The sequence below is a fragment of the Myxine glutinosa genome, chromosome 3 (genome assembly GCF_964187855.1).
Source record: "Myxine glutinosa chromosome 3, kmMyxGlut1.1, whole genome shotgun sequence".
NCBI lineage: Eukaryota > Metazoa > Chordata > Myxini > Myxiniformes > Myxinidae > Myxine > Myxine glutinosa.
This window is the reverse complement of record NC_136263.1, coordinates 142,529,206-142,555,447: the sequence shown is the minus strand read 5'-3', so window position 1 is coordinate 142,555,447 and position 26,242 is coordinate 142,529,206. Positions and strand designations below refer to the sequence as shown.

Genomic DNA, 26,242 nt, shown 5'->3' with positions numbered 1-26,242 from the left:
CAGGTAACCTGAGTCCCTCTTTGCCTCTTTTCCAAGTCTGACAGTGGATGATTCGCTGCAACAGTGTTTGATTCATTCTGTTTTGCCAAGTATCGCTCTGAGTGATTTCTAGTCTGTCTGTCTGTCTATGACCAGGATATCTCAAAAGGTTGTGGATGAATTCGGACGAAATTTGGAGAAGTTGGGTACAACAAGGACTAAATTATTAGATTTTGGTGAAAATCTCGATCAAGATACCAGAAATTTAAAAGTGATTCTTCACCATTGAGATGTAGGGCAAAAAACGGTATGTCGCATGACATTTGAAAAGGTTGTGGATGGATTCACACGAAACTTGGTCTACAGGTTAGATGTGTGTCAAACAAGAACTGTTGCAATTTTCATGAAGATTCAAATCCGGATCTGGATCAAATAATTTTTCAATAATTCTTCACCATTGAGTGATCGGGATAACACCGATACATAGCAAGATATCTCCAAAGGTTACAGACGGATTCGGACTAAACGTGGCGGACAGGTTGGGAGCATAACAAGGACTAATCGATTCAATTTTGGCGAAGATCTGAATCCGGATCTGGATACGAGATTTTTTAAATTATTCTTGCGATTCTTCACCATTGAGTGATTGGGACAAAAACGATATATAGCGTGATATTTCAAAAGGTTGTGGACTGGTTATGACAAACCTTGGTGGATGAGTTGGGTAAGTGACAAGAACAAGCGATTCGATTTTGGTTCATGTCCGGATCCAGATCCAACTCCGACCTGTCAGTGGATACAAAACGTAAACGAATCAGCCTGGTGGAGGTATGCTCTCTACCGAGCGCCATTCTAGGTTGAGGCCTGTTTCTGCTGTGTCATGTTGTCGAGCAGTCTGAGGCTGTCTTTGTTTTAACTCATACTTTTCGGGAAGAGAGGGGGAAGTTAGTTTCTGCCCATGACCTGATCCTAGATACCCCGTGTTTGATTCTATAACGCTCATACATGAAAACATACATACATGTATTCAAACATACGTACACACACCTTCGTTTCAGTTTGATAATATTTTACTCTCAGTCTCGGTGTAACACTCGTCTCACTGTGCTCCACCCTTCCCTAATTTGCATCGTCTGCCATGCATGAAGGCCAGTAGATCATATAAACAAGCTCAGTACAGGAAATATTTCCTCCACTTCAGCAAAACATTACAAGTGTGGTTAACGAGGCTCCAGTGTGTTTCGATGGTAACTCCAGGAAGAAAAATAAAGCAAAGCGCATTAAGATTTTGAGACTTTTTATTCATCAATTTAGGAAGAGTTTACAAAACACCAAACACAGTACAGTACATTATTTGCACTTTTACCTCCCACAGCTTTAGTAGAAGGTGGAGGAAATTGTTTGTAAATGCTTGAGCCTGGTTTCCATGTTGGGTACAAGATGTACATCTTTCTCATCCGTGAAGAGTGACAAATTTGACAAACAAACATCGTCCTGAACGTGTTTCACATGACATATGCTGTACAAGGGTTTTCATTTACACTTTATGCGACGAAGTACGATAATATTAGCAACACCAAAGTTCAGAATTTACCTTCAAATAGAACACCAACACAAATTCCGCACATCAGCCACGTTCCCAAACTACTACTTCCCTTTACACCTGCGAGTTCAATCCCCTCCAAGCCTACTTTCCTTTTTCTCACCTATCTTCTTCCATTCCCTTATAGTTATTTTCTCTCCACTTTACTTTCCCTCATGTATCAATCATATTTAGACGGCCATTTATATCAACAATTTGCACTCCACCAATTGACGAATTTAATAGCCGCTTTAACATTATCCGAGTCATATTACTGTTTTTCCACAGTTGTAGTTAATCCCAAACAAATGCTAATTTATGGCAAGCAACGAAGCTTCGAGGAAAAGTGATAACTTACACAATTCAACTCGGAGAAAAGTTGAATCTAAACCTTTTCAACTGCACAGCTGAGGTATGACTTTTTACAAGACTAAATCAACTTAAGTGTTGCAAAAACAACAACAACAGCAAATTAAACAGCTTGTCAAACAACAGTGTCATGGGACTTTCTCATTTAAAGCTGATGTTCGTTTTCATGAAGTCTATACAGCTTAATAAAAAAGAATAAACACACCGAGGTAAGATTCAAAATAACAAAGATAAACAAAACCTCACAAACATGAAAAATATCTTTCCATGGAATCTAACCTTGATGAGTGCCATGGGATTTCACTTTGTTCCAAGGGCACATATTTCTGGTGAATACAAGAAATATCAGGTGCTAGCTCATGAACACACCACAATTTGCTTGAAACTCACACCCAGAAAAGTAAACCTTGGAACCTGTCACGGGACCAACTTCAAAGGTGAAGACAACACATATTTCCACAAGTCCATTGTACAGGTATCGATGAAGCTTTAGCTAGTTGTTTCCTACCTTAGTTGTACAGGTATAACTTAAAACCGTTTGAAAAAAAATATATGAATATTGAAAAAAAATATTTAAACAACAAGCCTTGGCTAGTGCGCAAAACCAGCAAAAGCAAACAATTTTATTGTTTCATCTATATTGTAGAATGTCGATCACCAAAAAAAAAAAAAAATCATGTACATACCATTATTCTTCTTTTTTTATACCAAGAAAATCTTACAAACAACCAAAAAAAAAAACAATATACAAAATTAGCATGACATCTACCCTTCAAGTTTGCAGTTAGACAAGTGGAATTGACCATTCCAGAAAGACATAAGGGAAATCTAGACAAGTGGAATTATTATGTCGAAAGGATGTATAGCACCAGTGCTCATGAATTCTTCACTGAAAAGGTAGTACCTGAAGATTTACAGGCCTTTCCAATGCTGCAAGAGGAGTATGGCGTGCAAGCAGTAAGCAGCTGAAGTGATGAACGCAAACACCTGGCAGTTCAAACGACACAAAGGTTACATTTCTAGAAACGACTTGATAGCCACGCATATTTTACTGAATGGATATTGTTGATGCCTTACTGAGGTTTCACACCGTCTGATATATTGTTTTGCCATTCACCAACTTGTTTTTCATCGTCCAAGCTACTTTAAATAATTAGAAAGAGGATTCCAGGATTATTGAGCATATAAAATACAGGGGGCTCAGAGATTGACAGAATATCACTGAGCAAATGGGCATCTGCATGTGGGCATCTCATCCAGATCAAAAATTGAGATATTGCACATGAGTGGATGAGTGGCTAAAAGGAAGAGGGGTAGAGGGGGCGGGGGAGGGGGGGAGAGGTCAGCGGGTATAAAAGAGAGCACGAGTGTGGATCGGATAAAGCACAATGTAACAATGGGCATCTCCCTTGAAATATTGGATGAACGGGGAATGTAACAATACTGTACTCCATTTCATAGAAAGCAAACAGCCACTCCCGGGCTTGCCTATTCTATGCCAAGGACACCGTGGGAACTTTAACATACACAAACTAATACCAGCAGATGGGACGCCAGTTTAACATCCATCCAAGGGAAACCACACACATTGATGAATCGTCCTGCCTGTGAAACATTGGGATTACCGTTTATTTCCGGGTCTGGATTTGAACCCAAGCTGGACAGATCAGAGGTGTGTGTGTACACCTCTAAGCCATCCTGTGAGCTCCACAAAGGGCACAAAGGACTCCACTCCACAAAGGGCTCCACAAAGGGAAAGTAAATAATTGTGCTGTTGTTGTTGTTGTTACTTTTGTTATTAGAAGTGGCTTAAAAACCCCATAATATGTAACGATGCTCAAGCTGCTATCTATATACCTTAACATGGCGTTTTTCCAAGCTGGAAAATGGCAATAAAAGATGGGAATTCCTCCGAAATATTTGCAGGAGAGACCAAAGTAACATAGGCTAAGCAAGTGTGAAATAACGCGAAGGCATCTTACTCCTGATACAAATTAGGGCCTCTGAAGCATCGCATGTAATACCCTCTCCCACCACCACCAGGAGAGGTGCGACCAGAAAACAATATCTAGCCAACCTGAGGTAGTGGTGAACACATGTACGTAGAGAATTTGCGTCATCCCCATCTTCAGAACCACCAGGGTAACTAAAGTAGCTACAACCGTTGTCTTATGACCCTTAGTACACCTGGTAAGTTTGGTTGAGATTGGATAAGTAACGAACGAATGCATCGACCGCAGACATACATACATACATATATATATATATATATATACAGACTTGGCATTTAATATGAAATTTGTTTTTTCTGGCTGTGAACTTACTTTTCAAGATGTCTTACAACCAAAAGTTCATTGGAATTATGTTGAAATTATTCTAGATTTTGTTAATGTGACCTTTAAAAGAAAGAAAAACCACATTTGACATTTCGAAACAAATAAATTGATCCTTGAAAGTGATGTAAACTGATATCGAACTCAATTCATGGACAATACTGTGTTAAACTTCTGTACGTTTTCCAGAAGTATCTCTTTATTTTGCACATTAGCCAATTTTTTTTTTAACAAAAACAAAAGTTAAATTACGACTGGGATTACAGACAGTAAAATTACAGTTCAGTACTTCGTGTAACCCCCACGAGCAATCAGGAGAGCACGTACACGTTGAAGCATGCTGTTCACGAGATTTGCCAAAGTTTGGACAAGAATCGCTTGCCATGCAGTGACAACGGCCTGCTGCATTTCACGCACAGAGGTCGGCTGCTGGTCCAAGTGGTCGATTTGATGCGTTAATTCTGCCCACAAGTTCTCAATCGGATTCATATGCGGGGACATGGCAGGCCACTCCATATGCTCTACACCACGGTCAGCAAGAAAGTATTGGATCATGCGAGCACGATGAGGCCATGCATTGTCATCTTGGAAGACAAAGTTTCCTCGAAAGGCTGCACGAGCAAATGGAAGCAATATTTCTTCCAGAATGGCCCTGTACTTGAACTGGTTCAGGTTTCCATTCAGAACAACCAGGTCAGTTTTGCCGCCTGCATGAAAAGCAGCCAAAACGGTCACCCCACCACCTCCAGCTTGGACTCTTGGCACTATACAATCTTTGTTGAAGGCTTCATGCACTTGTCTGTGCACACGGACGCGGCCATCTTGACGGTAGGCCAGAAATCTAGACTCGTCACTGAAGATCACGTGATTCCAGTGTCCTGGCTGCCATTTGACGGTGCTCTCTGGCCAACTGCAATCGGCGCTGGCGGTGTTGTCTGATCAGGCGTGGCTTTCTCAGGGGACGCCTGGCACGATAGCCTGCTTGAACCAGTCGTTGGTTGACTAGCCTTCTGGATACAGGCACATTTGTCAGTTGCTGCCACTCAGCCCTAAGCCGATTAGCTGACTTGGTACGGCCATTGCGGACTAACCGGTCGGTGCAGCTGGCGATCATCCCTCCTTGTGGTTCTGCGGAAACGTCCTGGCCTCGGTATTGGAGTAGGGACACCCCTCTGAGCATTTCGTTTCAGGATCTTTGACACCCGACCTTGAGTGATGCCATACTGCCGAGCAATAGCATGCTGTTTCATGCCGTAATTTCGTAAAGCCACCACTCCATGACAAACAGCATTGTCGAGTTGACGGACCATCTCCAGAGGAAGCGGCGATAACCTTTGGAGACGTGCAGCAGTTGTTTTCCACTAATACAGAACGCAACAACCCTTGTATACCCGACTGTGAAGCCAATCATCAAATGCACCTGTCCGTACATTTTGCCACGCCACCTGTGATATAATCCTGTTGTTGACTTCTTGCTGCGACAGACAATCAGTGACATGGTTCTTTTAACAATTAAATCACCAAAGTGTAAAAGAAACTCACTAGATTGATATACTGAGTTAAGAAAGTAAACCCAAGTCAAGAAAAAAAAAAATTCCATATTAAATGCCAAGTCTGTATATACATATTTTAGACACCAAATTGCATATTATTATTATTTTTGTATAAGAAGGAGCTAGAGCAGAAGTTAGGGAAGAAAATAGAAAGGAGGAAACACCAACAACAGAATAAAAGTGACAGTGAGACCAAGGAAAGGGGGAGAGGGAAGCAAGGATCCGAAGAAGCAACAAACACGCTGAAACACAGCAATAAGATGAAGGGGATAGCAGGGTTGAAACAGAAAAGGAACAAATAACAAACAAAAAGGGATCAGAGAGGGGGCAGTGGGGATCAATATAACCTGGAATGAAGAAGTGCATGGGAATGGGGACATTTGCGGTAGAAGAGATAACGAGTATGGATGGGAGATGACCTGAGGTAGTGGTGAACAGCTGCCTTGAAGCCCTGGAGGGAAGAATGGGACTGAACAGACTGGGGAAGTTACTTGTGCAGGTGAGAGAAAAGAGGAACAAATGAGTGGAGGTGGGTAGTGAGCCTGGACTTTGAGTGTTTAACAAGAAGAGGGTTAGTTGCAAACTGTGTCCCCCCTGCAGGTGTGCACCCTGCAGAAACCTGTTAGGGACAGTGCCAAGAGAGGGCAGAGGGTGCAAGATGGAAAAGGAGGTGGTTAAATACAGAGGATACCAACCTGTCTGCAATGTGAGAGTAACAGGCCTAGACACTCAGCTTTGTCATGGGAGAATCCAATGATTTTGAGGACCTTGCTTTCCACGGCATCAGAAAGGGCAAGGTGTGAGGCAGGGTTGTCAGCCCAAAGGGGAGAGCAATACTCCATCAAGCTGCGAATCAAGGCCTTGTAGATTGTCAAAGGTTCAGACTGACCAAGGAGAGTCATTGCATGACAATGGATGGATGCCAAGTCGGTGGCTGTCTTTGGAGGCCATCTTGGAAATATGATCTTCCCAAGAAAGATCATGACTAATGGTGAGGCCCAAAGGTTTGAGTGACAACCTCTTCAAGTGGTTTGTTTAGAAAGTCGATGGGAGGCTTTGCCAGATGGGCTTTTCTTTGGAGAGACATTTGTAAGAGTTGAAAGACATATTCCAAGTGTTGGACCAGCTCCTGATTCTATCAAAGTCTGTAGTGAGGGAAGAGGCTGCTCCCTGCCTGTGTGGAGGATGATATATTATACATCAAAGGGGGAGTCATCAGTAAAGAGGGAGGCAGGATTTTCCAGGTAATCAGAAAGATCACTGATCTGAAGATGAGGAACAAGATTGGCCCCAAGATACTGCCATGGAGCAATCCAGCCTTGACAGGAAGAGGAGATGAGAAGATCCCGTTAAGACCTACACCCTGAATACGGGAGTGGAGAAGTCAGTTATCTTTGAGTGGAGAGAGCCATGGATGACATAAGCAGAGAGTTTGGAGATCAAGGCGGGGTGCCAGTCTGTATCAAATGCTCGAGATATGTCCAGAGAGACAGCCCTGATCTCATGTCTGAGATTGAGGGTTTCCATCCATTGTTGGGAGAGTAGAGGCAACATGTCCAATGCAGAATGACCAAGTCTGAAACTGAACTGATGATCTGAAATCAAGCATTTGGAGAAAAAGAAGGATTTGATGTCAGCTGCAATCATAGATTCCATCACCTTGCTTATAATCAGAAGCAAGCCTATAGGCCTATAGTTAAGAGGATCCATTTATGCACCATGTTTGTGTATTGCAGTGATGTTGGATAACTTCCAGGCAGTGGGAAACTGACACAGATAGAATGATCGAATGAACACAGCAAAAAGAGGATGAGCAAGAGCAGCAGAGCAGATTTTTAGGACACGTGCATTGATGCCATTTGGGCATGTCACAGAATTTCAGTCGAGGTTCACCAGAAAACTCTACACCTTCTCCAGTAAGAAAAACACAGTATCCAGGAGCAGTTGGGTGCAAGAGGGTAGGGTAAGGGTCTGGAGAGAGGGGTTGGTTACACAAGATTTGGAAGTAAACACAGAGGTGAAGCATTCAGCCTTCTCACAAGCAGCCGACTGTAGTGTCACTTGGAGTGAGGGAGGGGATGGAGAGGGAGTATACTCCAGAGACAGACTTGGCAAGGTGCCACCAGGTCATTAAAGAGGGAGGTAGGTTTCAGAGTTCAGCTTTGTGTTTGGCTAGATGTTGTTTTCTGGCTTTCCTGAGAGTGGACACACTTGTTCTGGAATGATCAGAGGTTGCCTTTGGTCAGATTTGCCTTCCAGGTAGAGAAGGATAGTTGTTTGAAGGCAACGACCTCATCACAAGATGCTGTGTACTGATGACGAAAGGATAGGTAATGACAGCTGCAGAAGAGATGGATATATATCTCTACATAAGAGAAAGCAAGCTTGTGTGGGAGGATTCCAAAGCAGTATTGATATCAGGAGAGTTGGAACTTAAGGACCTTTCGTGACTTGAGATGGCAGTGGTAGTTCCTGCTGATGAAAAAAAAAATACTCAACAACATTGATGCTCACAGAAGAGCAAGGTGATGGAGGGTATGAACTGACATAGCTGGGTAGAGGCATAACCTTTGGATAAAATAAGCAAAGGAATGAATGAACAGGAAAAGAGAGCGAGAAGGGAAAGAAGGTGTAGTGATTCCTTTTTCTTTTTTTCTTTTTTGGATATGTACTTCCTTTCTCATCTTGGGCACATCTTGCACATGTGAAATGATAAGAACCTTCTTCATATATACCACCACACATGTTTTGGTTGTTTACCACTCATGTGCTCAAGATGAGCACACATTATCTTTGTTGACCAATGAGCACTGAGCTACGAAAATTTGTGCCTAAGCTTTCAGCCACATTTGGTAAGTGGAAATTAGTAACTCATAGGATTTCCCTTCAAAGGAAACACTGTAACCTGGAAATAAGAGGGTTGCATTAGGAAGGGTTAATAAAGATTGTGGGTAAGTATGGCTGGGATCACATGAGATGGCAGTGAACCACCTAATTGAAGCCCCGGAGGGAATAATGTGACATGACCACCTCTCATTGACCTGGAAGCTACAATGTTCACCAGGTGTGAGATTGTGGAAGAATGTCCATGGCAGGCTGGGGATAGATGGTTGGATAGGAGCAAGGCCAGAAGTGAGGTGATAGAAAATAGTATACCAACTTGAATGTGGTGGCTGAGAACCAATGGTTACAGGAGGAATGGAGGCATTCTGGAGGAGCTCGGGATGGCCAATAATGCCAATACATATTCCAATAATAATGACAGCCTTGTATTCTATTGTCCTCTTGGGATGCAAGATGGAAAGCAGCTTGGGATGCAGCCTCCTGCTAAGATATGCCAATAGCAATGACAGCCTTGCACTCTATGTCTTTCAGGAAAGCAAGATGGAAAGCCGCTGCAGTATCCCAAACCAGGGATCTGTATTCCATGATACTTCAGACGAAGGCCTTATGCACTGTAATGAGCTTTGAGCAGCTCAGAATATAGTTATCTCTGTGGAGAATACCGAGGCCACACCGACCTGTATGGTCGGCCATCATCATGTTGTTTGCCCAAGACAGGTTGCGATACATTGAGAGGTCTAAGAGCCCCAGGAACTGAACAATTTCCAGGTGTTGGCTTTGGAGGTAGACTGGGGTATTCAAAAGCCGATCCTTGTGGAGGGACTTGGTGAGAAGGTTTCATTTTCATGCAAAGAAAGACTTCTTCCTGATTACGATGTTTCTTAACTTCACACATTTTTATTCCATAGTCCTATGTATTCCTTAGCTTTACTGTTGTTGGTTTGGAGTTCAGCAAGATTACATGATTCAGGTAGGAGTCAACAGAGATGTTCCGTTGTTTCTGAGCCTATGCAACAGTCACATATTGTGGTAATGTGGTACTAGCACTGTCATTGAAGCCCCACTTCTGCAACAGCACCAGGCATTGGCAAACATCAGTTCTCAAGCATTTAAGACACTATAAAGTAGGCCATGAGTCTTCTGCACCTATGGAGAGTTTCATCTACTCTGTTTAAGGCAACATTTTAAGTCAGCTATTCTGTGCTGCTTGATGGTAGAGTCAGGAAGGGAAAACGTTGGGTGGCTGGGAGAGTAGAGGGATAAAGTGGAGTGCAAGTATCTGCGCTTTGACCTCAGTCTATTGTGTGCAGGTTGGTGCTGAAACATTGGTCGATGATTAGCTCACCAGGTATCAGAGCAACGACGACTTTTTTGCAGGTCGGGAGAGAGGACTGGTACAGACTGGGTGGCCAGAAAGTTAGACTGGGTGGCCAGAAAGTTAGATTGGGTGGCCAGAAAGTTAGACTGGGTGGCCAGAAAGTTAGACTGGGTGGCCAGAAAGTTAGACTGGGTGGCCAGAAAGTTAGACTGGGTGGCCAGAAAGTTAGATTGGGTGGCCAGAAAGTTAGACTGGGTGGCCAGAAAGTTAGACTGGGTGGCCAGAAAGTTAGACTGGGTGGCCAGAAAGTTAGACTGGCTGGCCAGAAAGTTAGACTGGCTGGCCAGAAAGTTAGGCTGGCTGGCCAGAAAGTTAGGCTGGCTGGCCAGAAAGTTAGGCTGGCTGGCCAGAAAGTTAGACTGAGTGGCCAGAAAGTTAGGCTGGGTGGCCAGAAAGTTAGACTGGGTGGCCAGAAAGTTAGACTGGGTGGCCAGAAAGTTAGACTGGGTGGCCAGAAAGTTAGACTGGGTGGCCAGAAAGTTAGACTGGGTGGCCAGAAAGTTAAACTGGGTGGCCAGAAAGTTAGACTGGGTGGCCAGAAAGTTAGACTGGGTGGCCAGAAAGTTAGACTGTGTGACCAGAAAGTTAGACTGGGTGGCCAGAAAGTTAGACTGGGTGGCCAGAAAGTTAGACTGGGTGGCCAGAAAGTTAGACTGGGTGGCCAGAAAGTTAGACTGGGTGGCCAGAAAGTTAGACTGGGTTGCCAGAAAGTTAGACTGGGCGGCCAGAAAGTTAGACTGGGTGGCCAGAAAGTTAGACTGGGTGGCCAGAAAGTTAGACTGGGTGGCCAGAAAGTTAGACTGGGTGGAAAGAAAGTTAGACTGGGAGGCCAGAAAGTTAGACTGGGTGGCCACATACTATAAAAACATTGATAGGGCCTTCAGAGTTTAGAATCTCTAAACTTGAGATTTAGTTCGCCCATCTATTGTACATGTGGAAATATCATGTGGAGAATGGAAATTGCGAGATGGTCATATGGAAATAGTGGAAAGTTTCATCTTCCTGGGTTCTAAGATTGGAGTGAGTGGAGAATGTGGAGGAGAAATTAATAGACAGCTAGCTTTGGGGAGAAAAGAAATGTCAGGATTGACAAAGATCTGGAATGACAAGGATGTGGCAAAACAATCAGAGTGGAGGTTTGTGAATGCTGGTATTTCCAATTGTAATAATGCATGGATGTGAGGCAGGGACAGTGAGAAAGAAAGGAAGGAAGAAGATTGACAGTTTTGAATGTGGTGTTGGAGCCGAATGTTAAAAATTCCATGGATAGCAAGAAGAACAAACAAATCAATGCTTGAATAAATTAGATCACCATGCACATTAGAAGCACTGATGCTAAAACAGAAACTGTTATACTTTGGACACATCATGTGTGCAGAAACACAAAAGTCTGGAGAATCAACCATGCTGGGTATCGTTGAGGAGAGAAGAAGAAGAAGAGTCAGACCGTGTATGTGCAAGGATGGATGGGTAAAGGCTGAAAACAAAGTGTCGCTGCCAGAGCATCAGGGAGTAGTGCAGGAGAGGGATGTTTGGAGAAATCTGATCATAAATGGAACCAGAAGTTAGCCATGACTTGACAGAACTAGATGAGTAGATCTGTTGTTGGGTTTAAAGAAATAACCCTTTTGTGCTCGGTGTCCTACATACAATTTGCCTAAAGAAAATTGTCTCCTGGTAATTCGCGTGACAGAAAACGGATGGCTAATGGGTCTGATTACAGAGATTTCCAAATTTCATTTGCCAGTGGTATCAGGACGATACTGGTGAGAGGTTGTGTGCAGCTCCACACACAGTATGACAAGTCTGCACATTGGGTGGTACCCCAAGAAAAGCAAACCCGATGTACACACTGCCATCAAAAAACCACGGGAAGATGTGAAAATTGCCAGAAAGGAGTCCATGTGAAATGCTTCAAAGAATATCACACAGAGTATCACAAAGAAAGATTATGATAGTAATAAGAATGTCCGCACTGTGGTCACAATCTGCAACAAAATCCGGTAATGAGCAAATTGGGAAACACGCATTTAAATCACTTAAAAGATGAACAGCGTGATTAGGAACACACATTTAATGCGCTATTAAAATATTAACTGGACACCTGTAATCCATGTCATCCTCCCCACGGTTATATCAGAATGAGCTGATTCGTCACATTGTTATAGATTATTTAGCCCCAATATGGGGCCGTTCAAAAATTATGCAACACTATTTTTTAGGGAGGTGCATAACGTGCTTGCTGACGGGCCTGATTAAAATTTACTAACAATTTATATTCGACATCGATTCGATTTTTTTGGGTCCCCCATCATGAGTAACACTCGATCCAAATAGAGTCAATGGAAATCTGACACAACAAACCCAGGCAGTGTATAATCAGCAGAGGCCTACAGGCCTGATCTCTTAGGCCAACCAGAAAACCAAGATGGTGGTCATATTATTTTGACTAGATGCCATGGTGGGTGCTGTCGAGCGACAAATGTGGTGGCTTCCGGCAGTTGTCTGACCAATGGGTGTTCATTTCAAAAATAGACCCTCAACAAGAACCACAACAACAACAACCACCATGCAGAGCTCTTGTAGACCTGCGACACATCGCAGGTAAAAGTAAGATTTTGTTCATGTTTGTATCGCCTTGTGTCCTATATGTTGGACACCATTAATTTTAATTATTTATGCATTGGTTCCAAAATAAATATCATTTTCATTGTACTTGTGTTTAATTAATCCTAAAGAGTTTTACATAAATATTTCCAATTCAAAACACTTGGGGCATAAATGGGTTACCATGTCCATGGTGGAATCACCAGGACAGAAGATTCTTTATATACGTGAATCCAGGATGACAGCTATTTTGTGATCCGTCTGCCGCACTGTCAGTACATTGCCGCCATTTCCCTCCCTTCCACCCACCAACCCCCTCCCCGCCCATCTTATTCTTCCATGGATGTAGATTTTGCATACAAAAAGCATCCAACTTTTACAATGCATACCAATAAAGCAACAGATTAGTACTCCTTATGACAAAAATTCAAATACTACACGATATTCTGTTTTGGTGGAGACAAAATACAATCCACTTTAGAATTTCATGTCCCTTCCTGCCTTCACCTTAATAGGTGCTCCCTATGCTAAAGACTTCAAAACTGGCAATAGCAGGAGCACATTTATTTAAATACCTAAGCATCCTGAAGCCTCATATTGAGAAGAAGTAGGTCAGACAATTTGGGGGTGCAGTCTATCAGGACATGTCACAGATTCATGTCAGGAAGTGGGTTTGTCATCAAATAACACAACACACTCCCAGTGTACTAGTACTGTAAGTGACTGATTGTTCCATCCTCATGTATCCTTCAATTTAATCTGCATCCAGAGGCCAATCACACCTCATTTGAAATGTTCTTCAATCCATATTTTCATTACTCTTGCTGAAATATTGTTCCAACACAGATTTGTTTGTGCAAAATACATCTTTCTACTCTTATGCCCTTTGGTCCTGTCCACGACGGAACAGGATTAAAAAGATAAATAAATAAAATTCAATATAAAAATAGAATAAAAACTGGGACGAAGTCTATGGCATGCCATCGCAAATCCCCACGCTTCCCATCTAAAGCAAAGTTGAAAGATGGCAAAAAGTTCCACCAGGAATGACCCAATAACAAATTTTGAGTTCAAATGTTTGACTCCAGTGATCCTAAATCCCCACCCTTTGGGCATGAACCAGGGGTCACATCCAAAAAATCATCACATATTTAATTGTGTTGCAATGTACTAATTGCACATACAAAGTTTCATTCAAAAACGTGCCCATAATTGATTGTTTTCGTTCCACCCTATGGTGTTGGGCCAAAATGCTAGATACCACCCTTGAAACCTCTTGCCATGTGGTGATCATAACTACCAAGTTTGGTGAATATCTGCACAACCACTTAGGAGGAGATAGTTTGACGGACGGACGGACAGACAGACAGCCGATTACAATATCCCTCTGTTTCATATAAAAAGCATGGGGATAATAAATTATTGTAATTCCCAAAACCTTCTATCATTAAACTTGGAAAATAAAACTATATATGCTACGATCAACTGAAAAGAAAAATAAAGGTACGTGATGGAAGCATATTAGATTATATAAATTCTTACCGTCGCTGCAATGTTGATGCGGTAATCATTGCTGCTCATGAGACAAGTGTTTGATGATATTCCCCCTTCCTTGAGTATTTTGGTAGATCTCATGAACCTTGATAATAAAGAGGGAATCTTTGAAATCTCTCGACCCGTCAAAGCTGTTTCATCGAGCTCCAAACCACGTTTGGTTCGAGACGGAGCACTCAAGGCAGTTGTCTTCACTGAAGGTGTGGCAAGGGGTTCCAAAGGTGTATGGTGCAAGTTGGCTGGTGTCGTATTTAATGTTAATCGTGTTGTGGGAGAGGTTGAAGAGGAATTGGTAGTTGGGACGTTGCTTTCTGTAGAGGTGTTATTATTGGTTGAAAAGTTACAATTGTGGACAGCACAAATGGTTAAGTTGGCCTGCAGAACTGATGCTGACAAGTACAACACAAATGCAGCAGTTATGAGAAACGCTTCCTGGGGAGGGACGGTAATCGGGGAAATGATGGGCAGAAAGGTAATACGGAAGTTTGGAAAACAGAGGAAAAATAAAGCCTTGGTTATTGGTTACTAGATTTGGATATCAAAATCCTGAGAAATTGTGGTGAAAAACAAAACTCAAACTTACGAAGGTAATGGATGTGTTGGTTTCTCGAGGTGAAGTGAAGAGGTACATGCCCAGCCATAATAAGGTGATGACAAAAAAGGAAACGGACACAAACATTATATAGCCCTGTGAGATCACAGTCATTGTAAGATTGGTGGATGCAACCAGGATCCACACAAGAGCGCCACACACCTGTGAGGAAGCACAGAGAGAAACCCAAATTTATTGGTTCAAATGGCAGCACAAAATTAACTACAAATGTAAACACAAAGTGCAAAACTAGAAATACAGTAATTCAAACAATTTGAACCGAGATAAAACTACTTTTGCAAAAACAACAAACAATCGAAAGGTTTTTGGTTAAATACAGATGTCGAATCATGGGAGAGTAGAACAGAGAGTGAAGAGTTAAGAAAGTGACGCGGAGAAATAACTAAAAAAAACAAAAAACACATGGATGACTAGAACGTCACTCTTCAACATCAGAACGTCGACCGATATGCCTCCGCTCACATTTTTACATCATTATAATACTTGTACCAAGTTTTCATTTAACTTCCTTCAGCTGTTCTCAAGTTATCACATTTTACCTGACATGACCTCTGACCTTTGACCTCTTGATCCCAAAATCTAATCAGTTCATCTTTACATCATTATACATACCTGTACCAAATTCGTCGACGGAGGCATAACAAATACAAAGCTAAACGGTTTCTTGGGAGCAAGGAATAGTGTTGCAAATAACATATGCACTGGCTTGTGTGGGCCACCCAATGAGACAGCAACTCATATTGCATCCACCCATGCACAGAGATCTGTAGCATCAATTAGGCCTATTGAAGCCTGTGTTTGCCATATCAGCACCGCATTTCAGAGGGGAAGGAGTGAGTGACCAAAGTGTGGAGCTAATCGAGTTTCTGCCCTCCATCATCATCATCATCATCGATAAACCCCCTACCCTCCCAATCCCTCCCCCCTACTCCATTGCCATTGAAATACTGACACACACACACACACACACACACACACACACATATCTTGTTTTTTATTTTTGTTCCTCACAATTCTGTCTCTTATGATTTTCAATTCTTATTTCTCCTTTTCAATTATTATTTTAAAATGCATTTAATTAATTGTATAGTATTGGTTGTTCCTAAGCTTAAATATAAATAATTTAAAATATTGCTGTAAATGATGTTAATTTCACAACATCCCATATTCAACTTTATTTAAATTGTAAACCTCAAAACATAGTTTCTCTACCTAAAGCAAGAACCTTAACCTGTAAGCAATTGAATAGTTTCCCGACTGCATGGATCATCATCTGGACATCGTTCTTCCTCGAGGTTTCGATCCTTTCAGCCCAGGACCTCTCCAAATGGCGGATCCACAACCTCGATCATGGATCCACTTCAATAGATGGTACTCAAATGGTACATCAATAGATGGTACATCAAATGATCCACAACCTCAGTTGCGTCCAGGCAGTCAGTCAACTCATCAATGCAACATCATTTATTCCAACTTTACTCGCTAGAGGATTTAATGTATTATCATATATTTATAACTTTCCTTACACACTCTATAATATGATAATACACTAAATCATGCACATCTTACCTTAAATAAACCATATCTACCAGCCAGCATGACCACACCACCTCTGGATCAAACTGTTTTTCGAATGTTCAAACTGCCACCTATAACGGTTTTTGGCATGCTGCCGTATCCTGGCAACCACCGATTCCTAGCGACATTGATTTGTCGTATATTTAATTATTATATTGTACTGTATTTACATACAGATCTCGTGAATAATATTTTTACTATTCGTATTGTATTTTACTAATTCGATTTAGTGTCGTTTTGTGATATTCAAGAAAACTTGTTTTAATCTACCAACTGTAGCTCCCTGTGCTAGCATACATCTGACTGGTTGTTGTAATCTATTGACAAGTTCAGAGCTGTGTGTGGTTGCTCTAATTTTGACCCAATTATTGAATAGTCTTTTACATATTCTCATATGGCTTGTTGAAAATTTGATGACAAAAACTCTCAAATGACACACACTGACACACACACACACTGACACACACACACACACACACACACACACACACACACACACACACACACACACACACACACACACACACACACACACACACACACACTAAATATAATCATAATATGTTTAATGAAGAGGGTTGTGCTTGCCTTCTACAAGAAGCTAAATTATTCAAGTAAATCAGTGATCAGAATGAGCAATTTATAGTAACTAGCAAGGGTACCCACCCTATGGGCGGGGCTCCAATTGTGAAGCCCAAATGAAAAGGCAAAATATCAGAAATTGAAGGTTTTTTTTATTTTAAACGATTCATATAAACATCCGTTGAATCATATCACACGAAATCATCAAAATCTAAACAGTATCTTTGGAATTTCAATAAAAGCCACATCACTGTTCATATCGGTAAATATTATTCCATCATGTTTCAAATCGTGATCGATACACTATGATCGTGATGATCGTGATCATGAATCGTGATCGATAATCGTGTTCACAATCGCTATGTCGTATGTACTCCCGATACGTGTACCAAATTCCCGATACGTGTAACTGTACCAAATCAACAGTTAAAATGATTTTGAGCCGATAGCTGTTACGGCCTTGGCAAGATCGATGGAGACAGCGATCTGTTAGCATATTCACCGCCCAAATAGCTATGTGGAATTCTCTCATGTAGAGATTAAACGTTACGGCTGTTACGGCCTTGGCAGATCGATGGAGACAGCGTTTATTATACTTTTAATGAAGGACACTGTCTCAAGCCCCAGTCCCCATCACGGATGGAGCTCAGCGGTTTACCCGAACCTGACGGCGAAGGGCAAGGTACATGCTGGCCCGTCCAGTGTAGCGCGCGTGCGGCCCCGGACATCGAAGGGCATTAAACGTTCATTAAACATCAAACGTTCATTAAACATTAAACGCTCATTAAAGGATTACGAAACGAAAAACATTACGAAATTACGTTCACACCGTCACGTCAAAAACTACCGTGAACAGATACATCGTCACAATGAGAACATCGTCACAATGAACGTTATGCGAACGCGAATGTTATGCAGGAGTCCAAACCTGAGAATGCTGGAGACCAAAGCTGAAATTGGGAAAACTAAATAGCCTATTTTACTCCTGGAGATCTCAGGATTATCCACCCAAAATATCTTTGCGATCGGTTCAGCAGTTTTTACAGTACCTTAGAACAGACAGACAGACGGACATTTGGTGAACTAGCAACAGTACCTGCCCTAAGGGCGGGGCTTCAATTTGGTAGCCCAAATTAAAAGGTAACATATCAGAAATTGAAGGCATTTTTATTTTAAACGATTCATATAAACATCTGTTGAATCATATCACATGCAAATCATCAAAATCTAAACAGTACATGGCTAAACAGTACATGGACGATCACGTACCACGTACGTCTCACATCTCGCTCGCTCTCATGTTGTCTCGATAATGATCCTTCCGCAGGTTCACCGACGGAAACCTTGTTACGACTTTTACTTCCTCTAGACAGTCAAGTTCGCTCATCTTTTCTGTGCACCGACACGAGCCGTGAACGGCCCATGCAGGGGCTGAACCGAGGATCTCATCAAACCGTCCGATCGGTAGTAGCGACGGGCGGTGTGTACAAAGGGCAGGGACTTAATCAATGCGAGCTGATGACTCACGCTTACTGGGAATTCCTCGTTCGTGGGATACTGTCTCAAGCCCCAGTCCCCATCACGGATGGGGCTCAGTGGTTTACCCGAGCCTGACGGCGAAGGGCAAGGTACACGCTGGCCCATCCTGTGTAGCGCACATGCGGCCCCGGACATCGAAGGGCATTAAACGTTCATTAAACATTAAACGTTCATTAAACATTAAACGTTCATTAAAGGATTACGAAACGAAAAACATTACGAAATTACGTTCACACCGTCACGTCAAACACTACCGTGAACACATACATCGTCACAATGAACGTTATGCGAACGCGAATGTTATGCGAGAAACCAAACCTGAGAATGCTGGAGACCAAAGCTGAAATTGGGAAAACTAAATAGCCTATTTTACTCCTGGAGATCCCAGGATTACCCACCCAAAATATCTTTGCGATCGGTTCAGCAGTTTTTACGGTACCTTCGAACAGACAGACAGACGGACGGACATTTGGTGAATTATAGTACGATCGTCACAATGAGAACATCGTCACAATGAACGTTATGCGAACGCGAATGTTATGCGGGAGTCCAAACCTGAGAATGCTGGAGACCAAAGCTGAAATTGGGAAAACTAAATAGCCTATTTTACTCCCAGGGGTCCCAGGATTACCCACCCAAAATATCTTTGCGATCGGTTCAGCAGTTTTTACGGTACCTTCAAACAGACAGATGGACATTTGGTGAATTATAGTAAAGACTAGTGGGGTCACCCGTGGGAATCCCACGGGCATGGACGTGTGTGACATTTCGACATATTGAGTTAGATGCTGCACGTTCAATTTTACAAAATGGTTACTGGCAATTCATCAGATCCAGAAATGGTGTAATGAACACAATTTATTTTTTTCACATAATATGTGACCCCTCACTCCTCTCCACCTATCACTCTCCTCTCTCCACCCTCACACCTCTCCACTCTCACGCCTCTCCAATCCCACTCCTCCGCACACTCCTCTCCAATACCTCCTCACACTCCTCTCCAATACCTCCCCACACTCCTCTCCAATACCTCCTCACACTCCTCTCCAATAGCCCCTCACACTCCTCTCCAATACCTCCTCACACTCCTCTCCAATACCTCCTCACACTCCTCTCCAATACCTCCTCACACTCCTCTCCAATACCTCCTCACACTCCTCTCCAATACCTCCTCACACTCCTCTCCAATACCTCCTCACACTCCTCTCCAATACCTCCTCACACTCCTCTCCAATACCTCCTCACACTCCTCTCCAATACCTCCTCACACTCCTCTCCAATACCTCACACTCCTCTCCAATCCCTCACACTCCTCTCCAATCCCTCACACTCCTCTCCAATCCCTCACATTCCTCTCCAATCCCTCACACTCCTCTCCAATCCCTCACACTCCCCTCCAATCCCTCACACTCCCCTGCAATCCCTCACACTCCCCTCCAATCCCTCACACTCCCCTCCAATCCCTCGCTCCTCTCCAACTCCTCGCTCCTCTCCAACTCCTCACTCCTCTCCAATCCCTCACTCCTCTCCAATCCCTCGCTCTTCTCCAACCCCTCGCCCTCTCCAACCCCTAGCTCCTCACTCTCCAACCCCTAGCTCCTCTCCAACCCCTCGTTCCTCTCCAACCCCTCGTTCCTCTCCATACCCCTAGCTCCTCTCCAACCCCTAGATCCTTTCCAACTCCTCGCTCCTCTCCAACCCCTAGCTCCTTTCCAACCCCTCACTCCTCTCCAACCCCTAGCTCCTTTCCAACCCCTCACTCCTCTCCAACACCTCGCTCCTCTCCAACCCCTCGCTCCTCTCCAACCCCCCGCTCCTCTCCAACCCCTCGCCCTCTCCAACCCCTAGCTCCTCACTCTCCAACCCCTAGCTCCTCTCCAACCCCTCGTTCCTCTCCAACCCCTCGTTCCTCTCCAACCCCTCACTCCTCTCCATACCCCGAGCTCCTCTCCAACCCATTGCTCCTTTCCAACCCCTCGCTCCTCTCCAACCCCTAGCTCCTCTCCAACCCCTAGCTCCTTTCCAACCCCTCACTCCTCTCCAACCCCTCGCTCCTCTCCAACCCCCCACTCCTCTCCAACCCCCCGCTCCTCTCCAACCCCTCGCTCCTCTCCAACCCCTCGCTCCTCTCCATCCCCTCGCTCCTCTCCAACCTCCAACCCCACGCTCCTCTCCAACCCTCGCTCCTCTCCAACCCCTCGCTCCTCTCCAACTCCTCGCCCCTCTCCAACCCCTCGCTCCACTCCAACCCCTCGCTCCTCTCCAACCCCTCGCTCCTATCCAATCCTTCGCTCCTCTCCAACCCCTCGCTCCTCTCCAACCCCAACTCCCCTCCAACCCCTCACTCCTCTCCAACCCCTCACTCCTCACTCTCCAACCCCTAGCTCCTCACTCTCCAACCCCTAGCTCCTCACTCTCCAACCCCTCCTTCCTCACTCTCCAACCCCTAGCCCCTCACTCTCCAACCCCTAGCTCCTCACTCTCCAACCCCTAGCTCCTCACTCTCCAACCCCTAGCTCCTCACTCTCCAACCCCTCGCTCCTCTCCAACCCCTCGCTCCTCTCCAACACCTCGCTCCTCTCCAACCCCTCGCTCCTCTCCAACCCCTCGCTTCTCTCCAACCCCTAGCTCCTGTCCAACCCCTCGCTCCTCACTCTCCAACCCCTCACCCCTCACTCTCCAACCCCTCACACCTCACTCTCCAACCCCTCCTTCCTCACTCTCCAACCCCTCATGCCTCTCCAACTTCTAGCTCCTCTCCAACCCCCAGCCCCTCACTCTCCAACCCCTAGCGCCTTACTCTCCAACCCCTAGCTCCTCACTCTCCAACCCCCAACTCCTCACTCTCCAACCCCTAACTCCTCTCCAACCCCTCACTCCTCTACAACCCTCCTCATCGTTGTTGCAGCAGCATCCTGTGCGAGTCTGTGTTCACGTTCGTCGAGGGACTCGTTTGCCCGTCTCATTCGTTTTCTTGCTGCATCCTGTTCAAGTCTGTGTTCTTCATCGACCCTCTCATTCATTTTGGAAATGGAGGTTTCCACGCAACGCATGAATTGTCACGATCCTCAAGAGGAAGTATCTCGTAATCATCAAATGGCAAGTAAATTACATTGTGAAAATTAAAGATTTCAAATAAACCTATTTAAAGTGTATGTGCACATAACTATTACTAATATAAAAAAACGAAGAAATATCTCTCGGTAATTTCCTGAAACATATTTTACTTCCAGATAATAATGTTGAATGAAATAAGAACGAAGAAATATATGTCGTTTTGTGACGACTGTCATCAAAAGTAAAAGTAATATATCTTAACGGAAAAGAAAAAGCGAATTTTTAATATATGTCAACATTTTCCCCGACTGTTATTTTAGGTGGTGTATTTTCGTGTTTCATCGTGGCGCGATTTTTAAATATATATCTCTGCATGTGTGTGCGTGAATGTTCTCAATTATTTCTGACACCGAGTCTAAAACCATCGATAAAAATTAAATCAGATGGTGAATTCGAGATAATATCGTGAGGGTGACTCAATGAATGGGCTTTATGTTACAGGCCTTTGAGAAATCATTTCGTTCTATAAACGGAAACTTTCATGGGATTCTCTTCCCGTTTTTTTTCAACCGAGTCTAAAACGATGTTAGCGACTGTTAAAAATGAAATGATATATCGAATTAGAGTTGAAATAAACCTGTGTGAGAGAGAAAGACAGCACGGGCCTAACTAAACAGGTCTCACAGCTATTCGAGTTAATAAAATGGTGGATATTTGTTTACATGAAGCCTCTCCAAGAATGGGTGATGCTGCTCTGTAAACGGAGTAAGCCACACCCCCAGACAGACAGACAGACAGACAGAATCACCATAGCCTATTATAATATAGATTATAGTAAGATCGTCACAATGAGAACATCGTCACAATGAACGTTATGTGAACGTGAATGTTATGCGGGAGTCCAAACCTGAGAATACTGGAGACCAAAGCTGAAATTGGAAAAACTAAATAGCCTATTTTACTCCTGGAGATCCCAGGATTACCCACACAAAATATCGTTTCCATCTGTTGAGCCGTTTTTGCGGTACCTTCGAACAGACGGACAGACATTTGGTGAATTATAGTAAGATATTGAATAAATCCGCTAAAAAGGGGAAAGTAATATTTAATATCAGGAAGTCAATGACAAATGTTAAGAAGTAGAGCTTGTTGATGGAAAAAAAAAAATTAATACACGGTGTAGGCTCATGGAAGAGCTAGGACACAGAACAAATGAGGACACAACATGACAAATGGAACAGCAGGAGAAAAGGGGAAACACCACCAGCAGAGTGGAGAAAGAAGGTAGACGGAGACGGACAACCAGGGGGTGCAGGTAACGATGAGTGTAGTAGGGGAGAAAGCAAGTTGAAAACAAACAGCGATTGTGATATTCTTGGAGCAGTTCCCACATTGCAGGTTTTCTACAATTAAGTCAATTCCAGTTAACATGTTAAGATAGCATCTTTACGTTTGTGATATTTTCATTATTAACTTATATTAGTAATGATAGTGCAATAGGCTGTTAAAGAGATAGTAATTGTATGTCTGGTCTGGGTGCAATTTCCTGACCCGACGATAAACTTTCATATCGATGTTCCAATTTTGTTGTTGTTTCGATGCAGGCTATGGATGCTGATTGCATCATTTTCTGAAAGCGCGGCTGTGCTGCTTATGCAGTACCACTGTTACCAGTAAGCTGGTACTTATTTTGCAGACCTCGGAAGGATTACAGGCTGAGTCAACCTACCTGGTGTTATTTATACGGCACAACAGGGGCTCAAACTCAAGACCGTAAGATTTTAAGCCAGCCACCATAACCATCAACCAACACCAGGCTTGATGATCCACTGTAAGCAAGCCAGTCATTGGTCATGTGACCATTTGTGAGTGGGAGCAAAGCTCCATCAGCTGACTTTCATTTAGATATTTCCATTTATGGACAGTTTTGTGATATTTTTTTCTTGAATTGTGGCTTCGATTTACATCAGTTTGGCAAATTTCAACCTTATAGCCCACCTATAAAGTACTAAACATTTATTTGAGTGAGTGTACACTCACGTTGAGGAAGACCAAGAAGAAGGCCTATTTGGCCGAAAGCTTGTCACCAATAAGGATCATCCAGAAGCTACGTCCATAATCGCAAAGACAGGTGGTGTGGTAGCTGGTAAGCATGGTTTTTGTGAAAAACCAGAGCCCTGTGAATACATAAATGACTAGAACGGCACTTGGTAGAGCGCATACCTCTACCAAGCTGAACAGTTTACGTTTTGTATCCCACTGATAGGCCAGATCTGGATTCGGACCTGAATTAAAATCGAATCAGCTTGCTCTTGTTACCTAACCAACTCATCGACCTGGTTTTGTCAGAAGTCATCAACAAATTTTTGAAATATGTTATGTATCGTTTTTGGCCCTGTCACTCAATGGTGAAGAATCACCTTTTAAAAATTCTCTGATCCGGATCTGGATTTGAATAATCACCAAATCCACAACAGTATGTTTATATACACAATCATCCAAAAATCTGGCAACAGTAATTCATTGCAAACAGAGAAGCAACCTACACATGCAGTCTGAAACACCAATTTCCTTTCCTTCGTTTACATTACACTTTGTTTATTCGCTTTTCTTTAATGAGCGACCTTTCCTCGCTGCGGGTTGGAAGCGAAAGCTTGCGATCTCACCAAGATGCTTATTCACTGGAAAAAAATGGTTGGAGGTAAGTTAATCTGTTGTGCAAAATGAATTTTATCACAAAAATGAATTCGAATGAATTTTAGGTAGTAGGTTGTAGACAGCAACCGCCCAGGGTAGTACTACCGTTCGGACTTAGGAGCGTTAAAATGGTGCCCGGAACCATCTTACACTCTCCGTGTCAGGATTGCTGGTCTTACTTTCAGTCTTCCTCAAACTACAGTTACCTGGCTAGCTTCAATCTCTCTTTCTTGCAAACAAACATGATACACTTTTCATCATGTACACTTTTCTTACTCATTTTCACTCCTCACCTTTACATTCTCTCTTTTTTATTTCTTATTATGCAGTTATTTCATTTAAGGATTATTTAGTCGGTGAATGGAGTCTTCAACATAAAAAAAAACAAAAAAACATACGTGACAAGACAACACTCGGTTACATGACAAGACAACGTAATCTGGCACCCGCTAAGTCTTTTGGGGATAATGTGTGATTTGCAATGCCTTCCATTTATCGGTCTCCTTTAATTCCATTTTGAACACTTCAAGAAAACTACTGGTGCCATTTACTCTATGGGGCATGTGCAGTGGCCTGCTCACATATCCTATTCTACCTGAAGCAAGACATCCTCCCAACACCTCCCTCCCAACACCTCCCAAAGAAGTTTTGAAAGCCTATTGAAATAGCTGACAAAGTGGCAGTTATATTTAATTTTTGTTGTTTTTTATGGCAATCATAACTTGATTGCATGCATATGTTGAACACTTTTACATAAATTACACACTTGGGTGGGTGTTTGCTTACCAATTCAAGGCACGCCAAAATCCCAATGACATGCTTGAAAATGCCGTTGCCTGTTGGCATCTCATCCACATTAAAAAACGGCATTTTGGCACTACAAGAAGAACAGGAACAATCAGAATCATCACATTTTAGGAGCAACACATCAACTGAACCATCTATACAGCACAACTCCAATGCTCTTTGCCTGGACAGGAGGGAGTGGAGCTGGGCAGGAGGGGGTGGAGCTGGGCAGGGGGAGGTGGAGCGGGGCAGGAAGGGGTGGAGCTGGGCAGGAAGGGGTGGAGCTGGGCAGGAGGGGGTGGAACTGGACGGGAGGGGGTGGAGCTGGGCGGGAGGAGGAGGAGCTGGGCGGGAGGAGGTGGGGCTCGGTGGGAGGGGGTGGAGCTTGGAAGAAATGGCTGGAGGTCAACCATTACTTTCAATCATCAATGTTTGATGCAAATGGTTCCATTTATAAAACAATCTTTTCACTAGCACTCAACCTGTAAGAGCAAAAACAACCCGTAAGAGTGCCTTTAAAGGTGCTTTTGAAGAAGACCTTTCAATCGAAAGGACCAGGTACAGCTTTAGTTTATGAATGAGGTGTGAGGACAAAGGCCATATTTTGTTTGGCTTATTACCAGGACAAAGGTGAGCAAGAGCAGTGGAGGATGGAAACGACGGGAATTCACAGAAGGAACTTCCACGCAAGAATAAATCCCATCGAGCCTGAATAATCCTGCCAACACTCATTTATCCCCCCCTTATCCACCCACTGCTTCTAGGTACCTATCCAATTCCAGAACATACACTTTCCCAAACGCATACTGTTAAAAGGGGCTCGAACTTCAAAGGGTGGAGCTATAAAAAGTGAGCACAGCATAAGAATGATTAAACCGGAGCTAGGAAAGAGTCATTCTGTACGAGACCAAATTGGACACGACCCAGCAACTGCACTTCAATGTAAAAGTCAACAGGTTAGCAAGAATTATAAACAACAAAGTTTAACAGGCAATGTGACGAGCAAAGTTCAAGCCAATCTTCGCTCTACCAGCCAAAATATACCGCTCCTTGTGTGTCGTGCCACTAACCGAAGTTCAGGATGGAAGTACGAAGATTTGGGCTTGTTACAACCTAAAGCTCCGGTCGTTTCCAGATAACTCCTGGAGAATCCGTGTGATCTGCCGAGTTCGGGCGTGCGCCACGTGGGGC

The 26,242-nt window shown here is 43.4% G+C and overlaps 1 protein-coding gene across 1 annotated transcript; it reads right to left on the bottom strand.

Annotated features, from left to right (window-relative positions):
- Positions 1-1,259: 1,259 nt before the first annotated feature.
- LOC137424154 (uncharacterized) lies at positions 1,260-26,242 on the bottom strand. Its single transcript, XM_068111618.2, has 5 exons — positions 26,122-26,242; positions 25,052-25,142; positions 14,783-14,953; positions 14,188-14,631; positions 1,260-2,917 (listed from the first exon to the last, which is right to left on the bottom strand). Exons 2-5 carry the CDS (start codon positions 25,133-25,135, stop codon positions 2,843-2,845), a joined length of 774 nt encoding a protein of 257 aa, XP_067967719.2. The 5' UTR covers positions 25,136-25,142; positions 26,122-26,242; the 3' UTR covers positions 1,260-2,842.